The sequence below is a fragment of the Mercenaria mercenaria genome, chromosome 2, assembly GCF_021730395.1.
Source record: "Mercenaria mercenaria strain notata chromosome 2, MADL_Memer_1, whole genome shotgun sequence".
Lineage (NCBI taxonomy): Eukaryota > Metazoa > Mollusca > Bivalvia > Venerida > Veneridae > Mercenaria > Mercenaria mercenaria.
In genome coordinates, this window is record NC_069362.1 from 68505714 (window position 1) to 68522321 (window position 16608).

A 16608-nucleotide genomic window follows, 5' to 3' on the forward strand; every position below is an offset into this window, starting at 1 on the left:
TCTTTTTTTTCTAAAGTAAACCAAGAGTACTACTTTAAACATGGCTGCGCCCTTGGTATCTGCCACGGCAATGTCGTTCAATAAATTAGCAGTTAGAACAAATTTACGGGGTATGTGCTTATATAATTGCATTAATATATTTAGATATAAAAACTTGCACCCTAAATCTTTATTGTTTATCCATTACATTTGACGCTTTGCGAAAGAGGGATCAATATCTGGGAACTTTGACCAAGGGAAACAACTTTTAATTTAGAAAGATGTTCGGATAAGCCATATGATCGGATAATACTTGAATGAGATAAATGTATATATGTTTCATCATAATGAGGTTTCTATAACAGAACACTATTTTTCTTTTAGAAAAAAAATGTTCAAGAAGCTAGAGTCAAAATAATTCGATGTTTAGATTGTTTTATAAATTATATTTGTGACAGTGTCATAGGTTGCAAAATTTTAGCCTAAACTATATTGCTGATACATATTGTCTATTGTTTCTCTTTCCATTGTAACAGTCTCAGGAAAAATGTGCAGCCTTGACCGGGATTCGAACCTTGGACCTTCAGCTTACCATGCCAACGTTCTACCAGTTGAGCTACCGTCGAGGCCACCCGATACGAGAACCACTACACACCTTAATTCCCTCTTAGTCTTACTGGGAGACATTGGCACTCCTGGCCAATGTCTGCCGCAGACTGTTAACCGAATTCAGATGCACACCCCAACCAAACTGCTTCGCCCTGCATGGGCTCCAAGGGTGAGCATCCCGGACGAGCCCCCAAATGTAACAGTCACAGGAAAAATGTGCAACCTCGACCGGGATTTGAACCTCGGACCTTCGGCTTACCATGCCAACGCTGTACCAATTGAGCTACCGAGGCCACCCGATACGAGAACCGCTACTCACCTTCCATCTTATTGCGAGACATTGGCACTCCTGGCCAATGTCTGCCGCAGACTGTTAACCGAATTCAGATGCACACCCCAGCCAGACTGCTTCGCCCAGCATGGGCTCCAAGGGTGAGTATCCCAGAATAGGCCCCAGATGTTACAGTCTCAGGAAAAATGTGCAGCCTCGACCGGGATTCAAACCTCGGACCTTCGGCTTACCGTGCCAACACTCTACCAATTGAGCTACCGAGGCCACCCGTCCCGATACGAGAACCGCTACACCATCTTAAGTACCATCAAGTAAACACCTCTGGTTCGTAAATGTAGTGTAACAGTATTACAATTGTAGCTTTTACTATAGTTAAATTAGTAAAACTAGTCGTTGCTCCCCCTTGACCATAAACAACGGACATGTACTGTTGACCCGTTACTTGGGCAGTTAAATCACATGACCTAAACTGACGGCCCTCAAATCAACATTCGCACTTGCCATTTTGCAAAACAACAGTGTAACACCATATTTTTATGCTAACAAATATTCCTACATTCTGTAGACATAATTTAGTGTTGTATCTAGACTTGAAAAAGGGCTGGGTGCTGAAGAATGAGGGCCATACATTCTTTGGCTCACAATTGCAGATGTCAAACTGATCTTTGACAACAAGTTCCATCACAAGTCATGACATTTGTTCCAGTGGTAGTCTACACAGTTCACTACCATCGTAATGATTAAACATATTTCCTGGCAATTTAGTAACAGTACTTACCAACTACCATAGCTTCCTGGAAATTACCAGTACTTTTCTATTTATTAATATACATATAAAAAAATGTTACAAAGTTTGTTTATTGGTTCAGTGAGACAATACATACTACTGTTTGCAGATCAAATTGCCCTTTCGCCATTTTTTATATCGATAGACTTTTACATTTACATCACAAAAACAGCGATGTTGAAGCTATTTTTGGATCTTGTCTACACAGGTTACTCTGCCTTTCCGACACGAGTAAAAAAAAAAATACACTGAATGAACTTGTTTACATTTGCTGCATTCATGACTACTTAAAAAATTACATTACAGGCATTTTTATGCCCCTGGCATCTACTGATGCGGGAGGCATATAGTGATCGTCCTGTCCGTCCGTCCGTACGAGGTTAACCAAATGGGACCGTTTCGTCTAGCGTCAATTACTAGAATGACTTGATACTAGTGCAGATGTAACCTGTGACCATTCCTCATCTTCAGACATCACCTGACCTCAGTTTGACCTTGACCTCATTCTGGACTTAGGTTGCTTTATATAGGCCATCTCTTGGTTAACCAAATGGGACCGTTTCGTCTAGCATTAATACCGCTTACAAGAATGAATTGATACTAATACAGATGTAACCTGTGACCATTCCTCGTCTTCAAACATCACCTGACCTCAGTTTGACCTTGACCTCATTTTGGACTTAGGTTGCTTTGTATCGACAAAGATGCCACCAGGGGCATCAAGCGTTTATTGAACGCAGCTCCTTGTTCTGCCTAAATTTCAGTACCTTTTGCTGCAGACTTTTCTTTTAAATAATGTGTATCATTCACAATAATTATAAAACGCGACTGACTCGTGGTCGAGTTGTTGGTTTCACTCCTCATTGATTGGAGGGCATAAGTTTGATTCCCGGAACCGACCATGCCTCTTTTAAAGTTTAGTTGAAAAAAGTTGGTAGTTTCTTACGGAATATGTGAGTCTTAATTAAAGTAGTCTGACTAGTTTGACTAGGAAACAGTTACAAGTTATTTTCTCCACTCGAAAGAAATTGTAATCGCTGGATTTGGGTTTAAATGCTGATTTTGTTGCAAATCTGAGATAAATTCAAATAAAACTTACATACATGTATCAAAAGGGGGATTCAGTTCCTCATTAATTTATGTAAAAATTATCATAACCCTAAAATACTAAATTTCTAGAAATTTAAACCTATGTATGTACGATTAACGTTACACATATATGTGTTAGAACCAATAACTTTACATGACCGTGTACTGTGCTTTAGCCTCAATTATTTTGTTCCTTTTAGATTGACCATCACAAATACAAAACAAACTACACGTCAGATTATTTTGACTTATGTGAGTCTATAACTGGTTCTTTCCACGAACGAAGACAGGGCTATCAACTGCCTGTTTGTAAATAACTGAAATAGTGTTTAAACGACTTCAAATAAATAGAGATATATAAAGTAGATAAATTCACATACACGTAAACCCCACCAAAAAAAAAAAAAGATATAAAAAAATTAGATCTATATTTGGAGTTAGATTCGCGATAGTTAAGCTACGGAAGACTCTCTGCAGAAGTTTGAATAACAATTTGTGTTGTGTAGCTTGAAGGTTCAATGATACCTTTCTATAAAACCTTATAGATCTATACCTTACTTGGTTGGAAATTTCATCGAACTAACGAAAAACGCTGTTTCCATTTGAACGTACCCTTACAGAAGAAAAAGGCCTGCTGCGTACTCTTGCTGTGTACATCAGCATATATGATGCGTACATGATGTGTACTGAAATCAAGGGCTTTAAATAGTACACAGGATATACACCGCACATACACCGATAGTACGTTTGTAGTACACTTTTGACATGCAAATGAGCTCTGCCGCATACTACTTGCTGCGTACATGCTGTGGACTACATAGTACACAGGATGTACGCTGGAGGAATTTAGTATGCGGGAAATAGTACGCAGCATGTACGCGGCACATACACTTTTCTCATGCAAATGAGCCTGCGGTGTACTACCCCTGCGGCATACATGCTGTGTACTCCTGTGGCGTACATGCTGTGTACTCCTGGGGCGTACATGCTGTGTACTCCTGGCCCGAGGCCTGCGGCATACATGCTGTGTACTCCTGCTGCATACATGCTGTGTACTCTTGTGGCGAAACTGCTGTGATAATGTAAATTCCTTACCCCACCAACTTTTGTATGCAAATGCTGATCATTTGGACAGAAAAAAGATATAACATCAATAAGTATTTACCCTTACCAAAATAATGTAGATTGATGTTATCAAATAAATTAGTATGCTTTTCTTCATCCACTTTTCAATGAAATAAATCAATTTTTGTAGCATGTAATTTGGTAAATATTTGAAGAAAATGGCGTAACTGCATCAAGGGGAAACAACTTTAATGCAACTAAATATAAGTGTTATGATTTATTATAGACGATGTGTGCGTAGTATGTATTTATTTTGATTAAAATCCATCTGAGAACAATCCAGGACTGGAATTATATAAGCATTTATACACTTTTACGTCCGTAAAAAGTAGCGCACCAAAAAATTTTGGATTGTTTTTTTCCAATGGGGCGAGCGCAATTAGCCAAAAAAGTTCTGAAAATATACGAGCGGCAAATCCGATGAACAACTTTTTAATCTGGTGAGGCCTTAATGAGTTAACATAATGAGCATTAAAGCTTTTATAAAACATGATAGAATGGTGTTTTGCTTAAGAGTATTCTAATAACAGTGAGAGCTATTAAGTCTTCTCATTCGGGCGCTGTTGAGGCATTATCTTGGTAATTATTTCATGTATTACAAAATGTAATGCAACGAAGTTCAAATAAGGCTTTTCAATTATCCAAGTTAGAAAGCTCCAGGATTAATTCAAAATGAAAAAGAATATATTTTTACCCTGCATGCAAGTTGCAGCTCAGAAATCACTAAGATGTAAGCTTCACAAATGAACATTGCAAATAGTAAATGGCAAATTTTCATTGTTCAGAATACCGGTAATCTGAACTATTCTATGCTATTAAGATAAAAGTTACTCGGAAATCAAGTTCTTGCTTCCAAAAACAAAAAAAAAATGTACAAATCCTCCCTGCATGAAGTGTACTTCAGACTTTTACCTAAAAAAATTCAAATTATAAACACCAAAAGAAAATGAACAAGTCCCTCCCGCGTATATGAAGTTTACTTCAGACTTTAACTTATAAAAAAAAACTGAGTATAAATGCCAAAAGAAATTGTACAAGTCTTTCCCGCGTATATGAAGTGTACTGCACAAATTTCAAAGTATCTGCGGTGTACATGCAGTGTACTATTTTCTTGTACAAGTCCCTCCTGCATACATGCAGTGTACTCCTTAAATTTTCAGAGTCTGTGCTGCGTACTTGAAGTGTACTAGTGACCTCCTGCGTACATGCTTTGTACTCGTCGAAATAGTATGCGGCATGTACGCGGCATGCGGTGTATGTAAAATGTACTCCTCTGGCGTACTACTGTGTTCGCGGCATATACACAGCAAATACGCAGCATGTACGCCACAGAGGCTTGCTTCTGTAAGGGTAGTTGACATATTCTATATTCTACTTTTAAAACAACATATTACCCATTATCACTTTATTGTACTTTACAATGTATGCAAGGCTTGACATTTCAAAGATAAGTCAGAGCGCGCTTTGTGTTATGTCAAAAAAACAAGGACCAATTCAACTCTTTCATGACAAGGTGAATGAATAATTTTTTGTGGATGGGGCGGGGTTAACCTGTCAGAATTACTCCAAAAATAGCTTCAGCATCACCGTTTTTGTGACGTAAACGTGCAACTCTATCAAGTTCAAAAAAGTTGAAGGGGCAATTTGATCTGCAAACAGTAGTATCACAATAAAGATGAGGTGTTCCTCTTCTGTTGTCCCATCCAACCCCAAACAAAACACTAACTGTCAGCCGGCGACAATTGTGCAATCTATAATTATGCTGTTTTCTCCTATTCTCAGGGGCCTAAGGGGTTGTTTTATTCCCATTAACAGATTAACTATTTAATAAATAGTATTTTGGTGTAATTTTGTAGAAAATTCACTTGTCTTTTAGATGAAGCCTTGAGCAATTACAGGAATTTAATTATTCGGATTAATTTTTTTGATACAGTATTTGATACCGCCCACAACCTCAGAAACTGACCAAGAGTTTCTCATATTTCCATGCATTTTGATTTGACTCTTCAGCACAAACAACTTGTAGAATTTAAAGCATTTAAATTACCATGGCGCAATAAAGAGATTATTCTAACACGACCAGCAAATAACCTATATACACAAAGGAGAAAATCAATCAACTGTTATTTTGCAATAACTCGTGCACGTGCAAAGTAGTGATGTCATCCTCTATGTATAGAATGATCCAGGTGCGTAGCATGAAGTGTAGATCATGTCGTAAAAAGTAGTTACCATTTTTTCTAACACTGTTGATACTAGTAAGTCATGTTAAAATCAAAATAACAAGTTCCCAAGTGTGATTTATCTTACCCCATCAGAAAAAAAAATAAGTATTATTATGAAAAAGCCAGTATTTTCATCCATCTGCGTTCAAATCACTTGAAATTTCCATTGTGTCAGTTTTGTCCCATACCTGTCTAGAAAATAACAAACGTGTATCATTTGACAACAGTTGAACTTTAAGGCAAAGAACGAGAATATGAGAAACTGGGATAAGTGTCAAAACTTTGAATGACCAAAAGGATTAATCACAGTTCACAGTCATGTAAAGTTATTGATTTTATAGTTTTGCTCATAATGATGTATAGACGCGATAAAAGTTAAATTATGGCCTTTATTTGACTAATTCTTTTGCATGGAAGTTGCTATCATTGCCAGAAAAGAACTTTGAATTGTAGGAAATTCAGTTACACAAATCTCTCCTAATGATAATGAAAGTCATGGCCCTTGTTGAACGTAGAAATAGTTGAATAGTCGAGAGCTCTGCCATACAGACAGCTCGTGTTACACGGCTACTAAACGCTAGCGCCACCGCCAAATTGTGGTGATAAGGAAAAGAGCTGTCAACATTTCCTTGGTGCAGCTATCGCCCGTTTCTGTGTCTGTTCATAGGAATGGTGTTCGAATACTGGCTGATATGAAAATATGCCACTGTCAGATTCGGGAGAAAAACTCCTGGCATCACAATTTGCATAATATTTTAATGAAATTACAGCCAACCTGTAGTAAAGGTGTTGTTACACGGAACTACATTCTCCGATTTTTGAAAAAAGTTCTATCAATAAAAATATACGATAAAATATAAATTTTACTCACGTGTTTACAAGTAGAAACGGGCGATAGCTGCACCAAGGAAATGTCGATAGCTCTTTTCCTTATCACTACAATTTGGTGGTGGCGCTAGCGTTTAGTAGCCATGTGTTATATATATTTGGGGTCTAATCCTCCGCCATCAGAATAAGGAAAATCAATATATAAACTAAATTGTGCAAGTGTATGCATCTTAACCTAACCAAATAAGTCCAGGTTCAGATTATATTTTATTGTATATTGTAAACTGACACACAGGGTTTAATGAACATGATAAATACTCTTTCTTGTGAGAAATTACAAAATGAAGACTTACTTCAGAATTTTTTTGTTATAATGAATGCAAGAATCATTAATGATATTCTATGCTTGATAATGTTTATTTAATGTTTGTTTATATTTCATATACTGTATATATGTTGAGGCACATATGGTAGATGTGGAAACCCAATGTGTAGCCTCTAGAAATAAAGTTGTTACTTACTTTCTTCATGTTTAAGAGTTACTTTCATTGTTCCAGTTTTGTCAGTGACATCACCTGTGCTGCAACATTGCTGCGGGAAGGCAACAAAGCCTCGAAGATCAAAGAACCCAAAAGGTGCAAAAGGAAAATATAGACGGCCTTATAAGTTTGATGGTGAATTTGTTTACAAAGGAGATATTTTAGTGAGACAGTTAGGCCTGACCAATTACCCAGGGGAAAATGTAAGTTGTTTGTCTTGAACTTTTTTTTTAAAGCCTATTGTAAATGAATCATACCTCTGAAAAGGTTTGCAGTTTAACTTTGTTAGGTGAATTAATATATCTTTAAAGTATGCAATTGAAGCAAGTTATAGGTGAATTACATTGCATTTTAGTATTAAAATTATAATGTCTCTAGGTGTATATATACAGTTGACACTTTCTTTTCAAAATTTTCTGGAATGCAATGAAGTTGTTTTAGTGTAGGTTATACATCATTTATCGACCATCTAATGGAATTAGGTTTTGCAGTTATGAATTGCAGCAAATTGAAAGCAGTACATAAATTCATTTGGTCAGTAAATGGTCTATAATCTATTTATGTTTAACAAGGAAAACAGTTCCTGTGGATAACTGTTAAAAACGCAAGTTTTTGCTAAGTATCTACTAAGTATGTAAGAGTGGTATTATGTACAAATAAGTGAGATGAAATTTGAAAATTTCAAGTTGCTACATGTAACTGGCTGTTCATGCTACTTAAAATTCAAATGCATGTGTATTGTGATCTGGCTAAAACGGACTTGTCTTAAAAAATTTGTTTAATTATTCAGGTAGGAATACAGAAGAACAACACCCTTTATGCACTCAGGGAAGGTATCGTTATGGTTTCCTGTGAAAAACTGAATCCATACCCAGACAGCCCATTATATGAGAGAGTAAAAAATGGAATGACAATATACAAGAAATTCTGGAATATATATCCTACACCTGTGCACGCCAAATTCAAGCTGGTCTCAGAAACCTGATTTTTATGGGTTTTATAGAACTTCATAACATTGTGGTATCTTTAGCTGAATGTTTATTTGTTCTGTTTGAATTCAGATTATAAAATAATGATTGAGAATATGTTCGTATTTTGAGCATTATTTTCTTCTATAAACTCAGTTAAGTTCGAAAACATGCAAATATAACAGATTGACTAGTTGTATTACATCATCTCACGCAACAGACTTTTAAAAAATGCTCTGCAATGGAATTTATAATTGTTGAATAACTAAGAAAATAGAAAGCTATTTTTAACTTTTTGTGCCAACTAAAGGGACCACGTTTTGTAGTAAAAAATCATGCTAGCATTAATAAAATTGAATTTTCAGTGTCACTCAAACTAAATGAGATCATCAACATGTTTACAGTATGATAAGATGCACTTGAAAGTTGAAACCACTGGAAAGTTTATGAAATGTGATTGTTGCTTACCTTGAATTTTGAAAATCTGGAAACATAGAAGGCAGGAAATGTTTGTCAATAAATAAAAGAAGGAAAAAAATAAATTTCTAAGTAGTATTTCTGTCATTCTGACCCTCACATATAACAGTGATGAGTATATTGATGCTTACTCCTGAGCTAAAGTTTTTGATATCTTTTTGGCTTGACAATCTGAAATTTTTCCAATAGTAGAGCTTTTGTTGTCACCCGTTCATCAACACTTTTGTCACAAATGTTTTGCATGTAATCTGATAATGCCCCTCTTCGAAGAAGGAGCGGTACCGTGTATTGTTTTGCAGATGTCGGTCGGTCTGTCTGCCTGTCAGTATGTAGACTAATCGGTTTACGGATGATAACTCGAGAACGCTTGGGTCTAGGATCATGAAAGTTTATAGGGAGGTTGGTCATGACCAGCAGATAACCCCTAATTATTTTGAGGTTTGTAGGTCAAAGGTCAAGGTCACAGTGAGCCAGAACAGTTAAACAATTTCCAGATTATAACTCAAGAACGCTTAGGCCTAGGATCATGAAAGATGATAGGGAGGTTGGTCATGACCCCTATTGATTTTGAGGTTAGTAGGTCAAAGGTCAAGGCCACAATGACCCAGAACAGTTAAACCATTTCCAGAAACCCTCGAGCTAGGATCATGAAAGTTGATAGGGAGGTTGGTCATGACCAGCAGATGATCCCTTTTGATTTTGAGGTTAGTAGGTCAAAGTTCAAGGTCACAGTGACCAGGAACAGTTAAACTGTTTCCGGATGATAGCTTGAGAATGATTGAGCCTAGGATCAGGAAACTTAATAGGGAAGTTATCATGACCAGCAGATGACCCCTATTGATTTTGAGGTGATTAGGTCAAATGTCAAATTCACATTGACGCAGAACAGTAGAACTTTTTTTGCTAGATAACTAGAGAATGCTTTGGTTTAAGATCACATTTGATACGCAGGTCACTGATCGCTGGTAAATGACCCATAATTATTGATTTGAGGTCAGTACATCAAATGTCCAGTGCACAGTGACCAATTAATTTCTGTTCCTTGTGCAGTTACTGTATGTATCAAGGGGGAGCATTTTGTGTTCTACAAGCTCTTGTTTCTCTAAAACTGCAAGGCATAATGCTTTCAAACATCACGTTGACCAAGAACAGTGTAAGTTTTGTGTACAGTGACCAAATAATTTCTGTTCCTTGTGCAATTACTGAATGCATCAAGGGGTGCATTTCATGTTCTACGAGCTCTTGTTCAGTTCAGATTTAAGACTTTGATGTAAGCATGTTCCTAAAAACTTCTTTAGGCTAAACATCACACACGTTTGGCATCATTAGATGACCTCATGGGGCACACGCTTTTAAGCAAATGTTAATGGAAGGACTTTTAAAATAGCTTGCTGCAATTAGGTTAGGCCAATCTCATTTAAAATTCACAGGAAAGATACTTGTACAACACATTACCAAAATCACTAAAGTAAAGTTTATCATTGCAAAAAGAACACCATGTCTTACAGTTGTTAAGCCTCGTAGGGTGATTGCCTTTGGTCAATAAAATCTTGGACGAGTTCAGTATTGGGTCATCTGGGGTCTAAAACTAGGTCACCAGGTCAAATAAAAGGAAAAGCTTGTTAACACTATAGAGAGGCCACATTTATGACCATACCTTAATGAAACTTGGTCAGAATGTTAATCTTGATGATCTTTAGGACAAGTTCAAATCTTGGTCAGGTGGGGACAAAAACTATGTCACCAGGTCAAGTCAAAGGAAAAGCTTGTTAACACTTTGGAGGCCACATTTATGACAATATCTCTATGAAACTTGGTCAGAATGTTAATCTTGATTATCTTTAGGCCAAATTCAAATCTGGGTCAAGTGGGGTCAAAAACTAGGTCACCAGGTCAAAATATCAAAGGAAAAGCTTGTTAACACTCTAGGGGCCACATTTATGACCATAATCTTGCTGAAACTTGGTCAGAATGTTAATCATAATGATCTTAAGGTCAAGGTCTAATCTGGATCAGGTGGGGGTCAAAAACTAGGGCACCAGGTCAAATCAAAGGTAAAGCTTGTTAATAATCTAGAAGCCACATTTATGACTTATCTTCATGAAACTTGGTCAGAATGTTAATCTTTATGATCTTTAGGTCAAGATCAAATCTGGGTCATGTGGAGTCAAAAACTAGGTCACTAGGTCAAATCAGAGGAAAAGAATGTTACTACTTGATCTTCATAAAACTTTGGCAAAATGTTTGACCCTATAAAATCAAGGTCAACTTAGGTTCTAACTTATCAGGGGTTAGAATTAGGTCAGGTGAGTGATAAAGGGGTTTCAGGGTCCTCTTATTGGGTTATTAGTTCAAAGGTCAAGGTCACAGTGATCTTGAGACTAGACACAGTTTCCACTAAAAAAGTAAAGAATGCTTTGGCCTACAGTTGCAGAACTTCATAGGATGATTGCCTATAGCCAGAGTAGGTGATGCTTCTTTTGTGGGGTTGGGCAGAAGGTCAAAGGCCAAGGTCACATATGGCAACCAGGTACACTTAAAAAGAGATTAATTGCACTGTATAGTGAGCTATGTCTCACTGTATATAAAAGTTCAGTAATTTGTTTCAGAACAATACTTTGTCTATCATGCAAGCAGTCAAAATATTGAGCAATACAGGACCATCATTACCATCTAGTTCTTGAACTGTGATAATGCACTTCTCAAGTATGGAGAAATCAGTCTATTTAAACTTGAAAAAATAAATACTTATAGAAGTCAAGTGATGTTTCATACATGCAATTAACATTTCACTGATTAGCACCTTTTAATAATGATTCTGCCCCTGGTGAGGTATTTTATATCCATGCTTAATCTTAGCAAATAACCAAATAGGGAAATTTTCTTGATAGTGTTTGTTCTGAGTATTGCCCAGAAATTTATGGGAATTTTTTGCCTAATAGGAAATGATTGAGCAAACTCTACTGACAGTGGTGATAAATGGTTGAGAATGAATCAATAATGTAAGATTACAATCCCACATGCATCATGTGATATGACAGATTGATGTATTTTTAGACATCCAGTGTTAGTGTATGATGTATAATTAAGTTACAACATTTCATTTTGTAACACACTTTAGCTTAACTCCAGAATACTTTCATTATGCCCTATTCGAAGATTTTACTCCAGACCTGTCACTCAGCAGATGGGTAACTATTATGTTTCCAAGTTATATCTGGAGAGCTATTGGCCTGAAAGTGTCAGACTTGATCAGATGAATGCTTGTGGTCACTGTACGATCTTTATTGTTTTCGGGGTCAACATGTCAAGGTCATACTGACATGGAGACTTGAAACAGTATTTTTATCAAGACCAAGAAAATGTTGGGGTTAACTGCTGTCTAAATTTGTTGTACATGTGTGGCAATTCTACTTGTCACAGAGACTTTGGTTTCTCATCACTGTATGGAGAGCACTACTAGCTGTAAGACACGTGTCTGTTTTCAGTAAATGCTGTGTTGTAGGTGAAAATTCAAGGTCACAGGGACTGTAAGTTTAAAATTTTGTCAAAATTTTTGTCTCTGTTAATAAAGTTCATTCGCTTTTTACCAGCTTGTCTCAGGTATGAAAATTAGATCACTAGGTCAGATTTATAAAAACAGTTACTGTAGAGCCTATATTTTCTTCTTCACTTGTTAATCCCCCGCCGTGGCGGAGGGATTATAGGAATGGTCTGCGTCCGTCCTTCCGTCCGTCTGTCCGTCCTTCCGTCCGTCTTTCCGTCCGTCCTTCCGTCCGTAACAAAATCGTGTCCGGTCCATATCTCCTAAACCCCTCGAAGGATTTTCATGAAACCTGGGTCAAATGATCACCTCATCAAGACAATGTGCAGAACCTATGAGTCAACCTTGTCGGTTCAAGGTCAAGGTCACAACTCGAGGTCAAAGGTTTGAGCCTGCCATTTTGTGTCCGCTCTATATCTCCTAAACCCCTTGAAGGAATTTTATAAAACTTGGGTCAAATGATCACCTCATCAAGATGATGTGCAGAACCCATGAGTCAGCCATGCCCGCTCAAGGTCAAGGTCACAAGTCAAGGTCACAAGGTTTGAGCCTTCCATTTTATGTCCGCCTATAATCTCTTAAAACCCCTTGAAGGAATTTTATAAAACTTGGGTCAAATGATCACCTCATCAGACAATGTGCAGAACCCATGAGTCAGTCATGCCGGCTCAAGGTCAAGGTCACAACTTAGGGTCAAAGGTTTTGAACCTTCCATTTTGTATCCGCTCTATATCTCCTAAACCCCTTGAAGGATTTTCATCAAACTTGGGTCAAACGATCACCTCATCAAGGCAATGTGCAGACTTTATGAGTCAGCCATGTTGGCTCAAGGTCAAGGTCACAACTGAAGGTCAAAGGTTTGAGCCTTCCATTTTGTGTCCGCTCTATATCTCCTAAACCCTTGAAGGAATTTATAAAACTTCGGTCAAATGATTACCATCATCAGAACGATTGTGCAGAAATTATGAGTCAGCTGCCAGCTCAAGGTCAGGGTCACACTCAAGGTCAAAGGTTTGAGCCTTCCATTTTGTGTCCGCTCTATATCTTTTAAAACCCTTGAAAGAATTTTATAAAACTTGGGTCAAATGATCACCTCATCAAGACGATGTGCAGAACCTATGAGTCAGTCATGCCGGCTCAAGGTCAAGGTCACAACTTAGGGTCAAAGGTTTGAACTTCCATTTTGTGTCCGCTCTATATCTCCTAAACCTCTTGAAGGATTTCATCAAACTTGGGTCAAACAATCACCTCATCAAGGCGATGTGCAGACCTTATGAGTCAGCCATGCCGGCTCAAGGTCAAGGTCACAACTGAAGGTCAAGGTTTGAGCCTTCCATTCGTGTCCGCTCATATCTCCTTAACCCTTGAAGGAATTTTATAAAAACTTGGGTCAAACGATTACTCATCAGAACGATGTGCAGAAATTATGAGTCCAGCCATTGCCAGCTTTAAGGTCAAGGTCACAACTAAGGGTTGAAGGTTTGAGCCTTCCATTTGGTGTCCACTCTGTATCTCGTTAAACCCTTGAAGGATTTTCATCAAACTTGGGTCAAATGATCACCTCATCAACAGCTCATGAGTCAGCCATGTCAACTCAAGGTCAAGGTCACAACTGAAGGTCAAAGGTTTCAGCTCTGTATCTCCTAAACCCCTTGAAGGATTTTCATGAAACTTTGGTCAAATGATCACCTCATCAAGACGTTGTGCAGAATTCATGAGTCAGCCATGTTAGTTCAAGGTCAAGGTCACAGCTAAAATCAAAGGTTTTACCCTTTCACTATCCATAGCAGTGGCGGGGGATTTAGCTGTCTTTCAGACTGCCTTGTTTAAAAGTTTTCAGAATGTTTATCATTATAAAGTCTATTTGAAATATGTATAAACTAGGTTGTCTTAGGTCACAAACTAGGTACCTAGCTGAAAAACATGTAAAAAAAAAATACTGTGGAGGCCACAATTTCTGAAATTTGAATATTCATTATTTTTCAGAATGTATCTTTGAAATCTATGATCATGTCAAAACTGGTTTATATCAGGTAAAAACAATTTTAGGTCACTAGGTCAAATCATAAAGAATCCTTGTCAACACTTTATACCAGATTTTCATAGATCTTTGTCAGAATGGTTGTTTCCATGAAATGTAGGTCAAGTTAGGAACTAAGTTATTTGAGATGAAAAATTTGGTCACTATTTTAAATCATATAAAGTCTTTGTTAATGCTACAGAAGCCACATTTTCTATCTCCATGAGTCTTTGTTATACTGTTTGACTTCCTAAAATCTAGGCTAAGTATGAAACTAGGTCAGCTGTAGTCAGAAACTAAGTCACCAGGTCAAGTCATAGAAAAGATTTTGTAAACAACCCTATCAGATTTACAAAAGACATGGTCAAGAGTTTAAATGTGATTTAGGTCCAATTGGATATAAGGTCATCTGGGGTATGAACTGAAAAGTAATGTGAGCAGTACAGGGACAATCATTAGAAAATCTTGTACTTAAGGACAAGCCGAAGCAGTAAAACGGTATTCTAAGCCACACTTTGAAGTGAATAAATAGTTTGGTCGTAGTTTCAAATTAAATAAATAATCTGGCCTCAATTTTAGGAATGTTATCCTAGAATCTCAAGATATAAATTGTTTGCTAACAAACAGCTTTTTCAATATTCCAGTTATTCTACAGATTCCAAGTAAATTTTAAGTTTGAAAGAAATGATTTCTAAACCTGATTTCTATTCTTAGATATCTTAGAATCTCTGAAAATATTTATTCAGATACTATTCAAGTCTTTTCCATATGCTGATCAAACCTCATCTTCTGTTAAAAAAAAAATAGAATTTTAAAAGAAAATTTGGTCCATTTTTGTCTCGCCCACTTTTAGCTCTCTAAGTTCAGAAGTTTTCATCCAATCTTCACCAGACTTGCTGACAATATTTGTTGACATAATATCTCGGACAAGTTTGTTAACCACCCAAATGTTCAACAGATAAGGGCAGTTGCCTTTGTTCAGAAGAAAGCCTCTTTGTTTTCTGGATCAAAGGTCAAGGTTATGGGAATCATGAAACAACCGAATAATTGTGTCTGATCAATAACAGGAACCTTAGGCCACAAATCTGAATAGCATTATAGTCTATGGTCTTGACCATGCTACTTTATGGTTTTGGGGTCAGACGGGCAAAAGTGAAGATCACATTAACCATCTGCAGTTGCTTTTCATCTATGATTTGAATTTTATGGATAATATTCACACTGATAGAAAACTTGTTTGCCAAAAAATATGTCAAAGTGCAGCAACATGTCTTGGCAACATGCACTGAGAATATGGCATCATTCGGATGTAGGAGACAAAAGTAAACAACATTTAAACTAAGTCAGTACCACTGTTTATAATGCATGTTATGTCATCATCGACTCGCATAGATAATCAGCAGTTGTTTAGATATGTAGAAATTTTGGCGAAAAGCAACTGAAATTTATAAACTAATGAAGCAGATGCCACAACAATGTTCGGTCATCTGTGTCTTGACTTTCAAGTAGTACAGACGATTCGCAAATGTCCCATACATGCTTAAAGACAGTGGAGGTGAAGGAAGAAAACAAAAAATCTGTGATTCCGCATTAACGTTAATGTACGACGCCATGGATAAAGACCAAGTATTCACGTTTAGCACCCTGTCTGAGATGCTTGGCATAAGTGATCTTACTTTTCGGTATTCAAACTAAACAAGTCATTATGAAAGCATCTCGAAGAAGGCACAACATCGTTAACGTCGTTAAAATATGATCACAGTGTGCCGGGTTGGTGTAAGTGACTGTTTTCAATGTGGCGTAACTCCTGGCTGTATGATCAGAATCATGTCAAATTTGCAGTACAGTGAGCAGAAAGATTGCGAATCACGATGGTATATTTTTTGTTTAGTTGCATTAAAGTATGTAACAGCTAGAGAAAAAGTCTACATTATTTTTGAACAACCCTCGTAGACTTTCATTCCCCATATCATGGAATCCTAGAAGAAGAACTATTGTTTATACCTGGTAATAAATTAAGAATAGTAGTAAAACTGATTTACAAAAGTTTCATTTTACAGCCAGCATTGATTCCATGTGTGGTTTTATGATAGACAGCGGAATACTTTAATACACAATTCAGAAAG

The 16608-nt window shown here is 37.0% G+C and overlaps 1 protein-coding gene across 1 annotated transcript; it reads left to right on the forward strand.

The window, feature by feature from the left end:
• Window positions 1-23: 23 nt before the first annotated feature.
• Window positions 24-8996, forward strand: LOC123562815 (50S ribosomal protein L27-like). Its single transcript, XM_045355416.2, has 3 exons — window positions 24-110; window positions 7492-7676; window positions 8264-8996. Exons 1-3 carry the CDS (start codon window positions 41-43, stop codon window positions 8456-8458), a joined length of 450 nt encoding a protein of 149 aa, XP_045211351.2. The 5' UTR covers window positions 24-40; the 3' UTR covers window positions 8459-8996.
• The last annotated feature ends 7612 nt before the right edge of the window (window positions 8997-16608 follow it).

Excerpts from the sequence above, each read along its gene's own strand:
- LOC123562815 (XM_045355416.2), top strand. The coding sequence starts at position 41 with ATGGCTGCGCCCTTGGTATCTGCCACGGCAATGTCGTTCAATAAATTA. Across the intron at positions 111-7,491 it reads AGTTAGAACAAATTTACGGG|TTTTGTCAGTGACATCACCT; the intron begins GTATGTGCTTAT and ends TCATTGTTCCAG. Across the intron at positions 7,677-8,263 it reads CCAATTACCCAGGGGAAAAT|GTAGGAATACAGAAGAACAA; the intron begins GTAAGTTGTTTG and ends TTAATTATTCAG.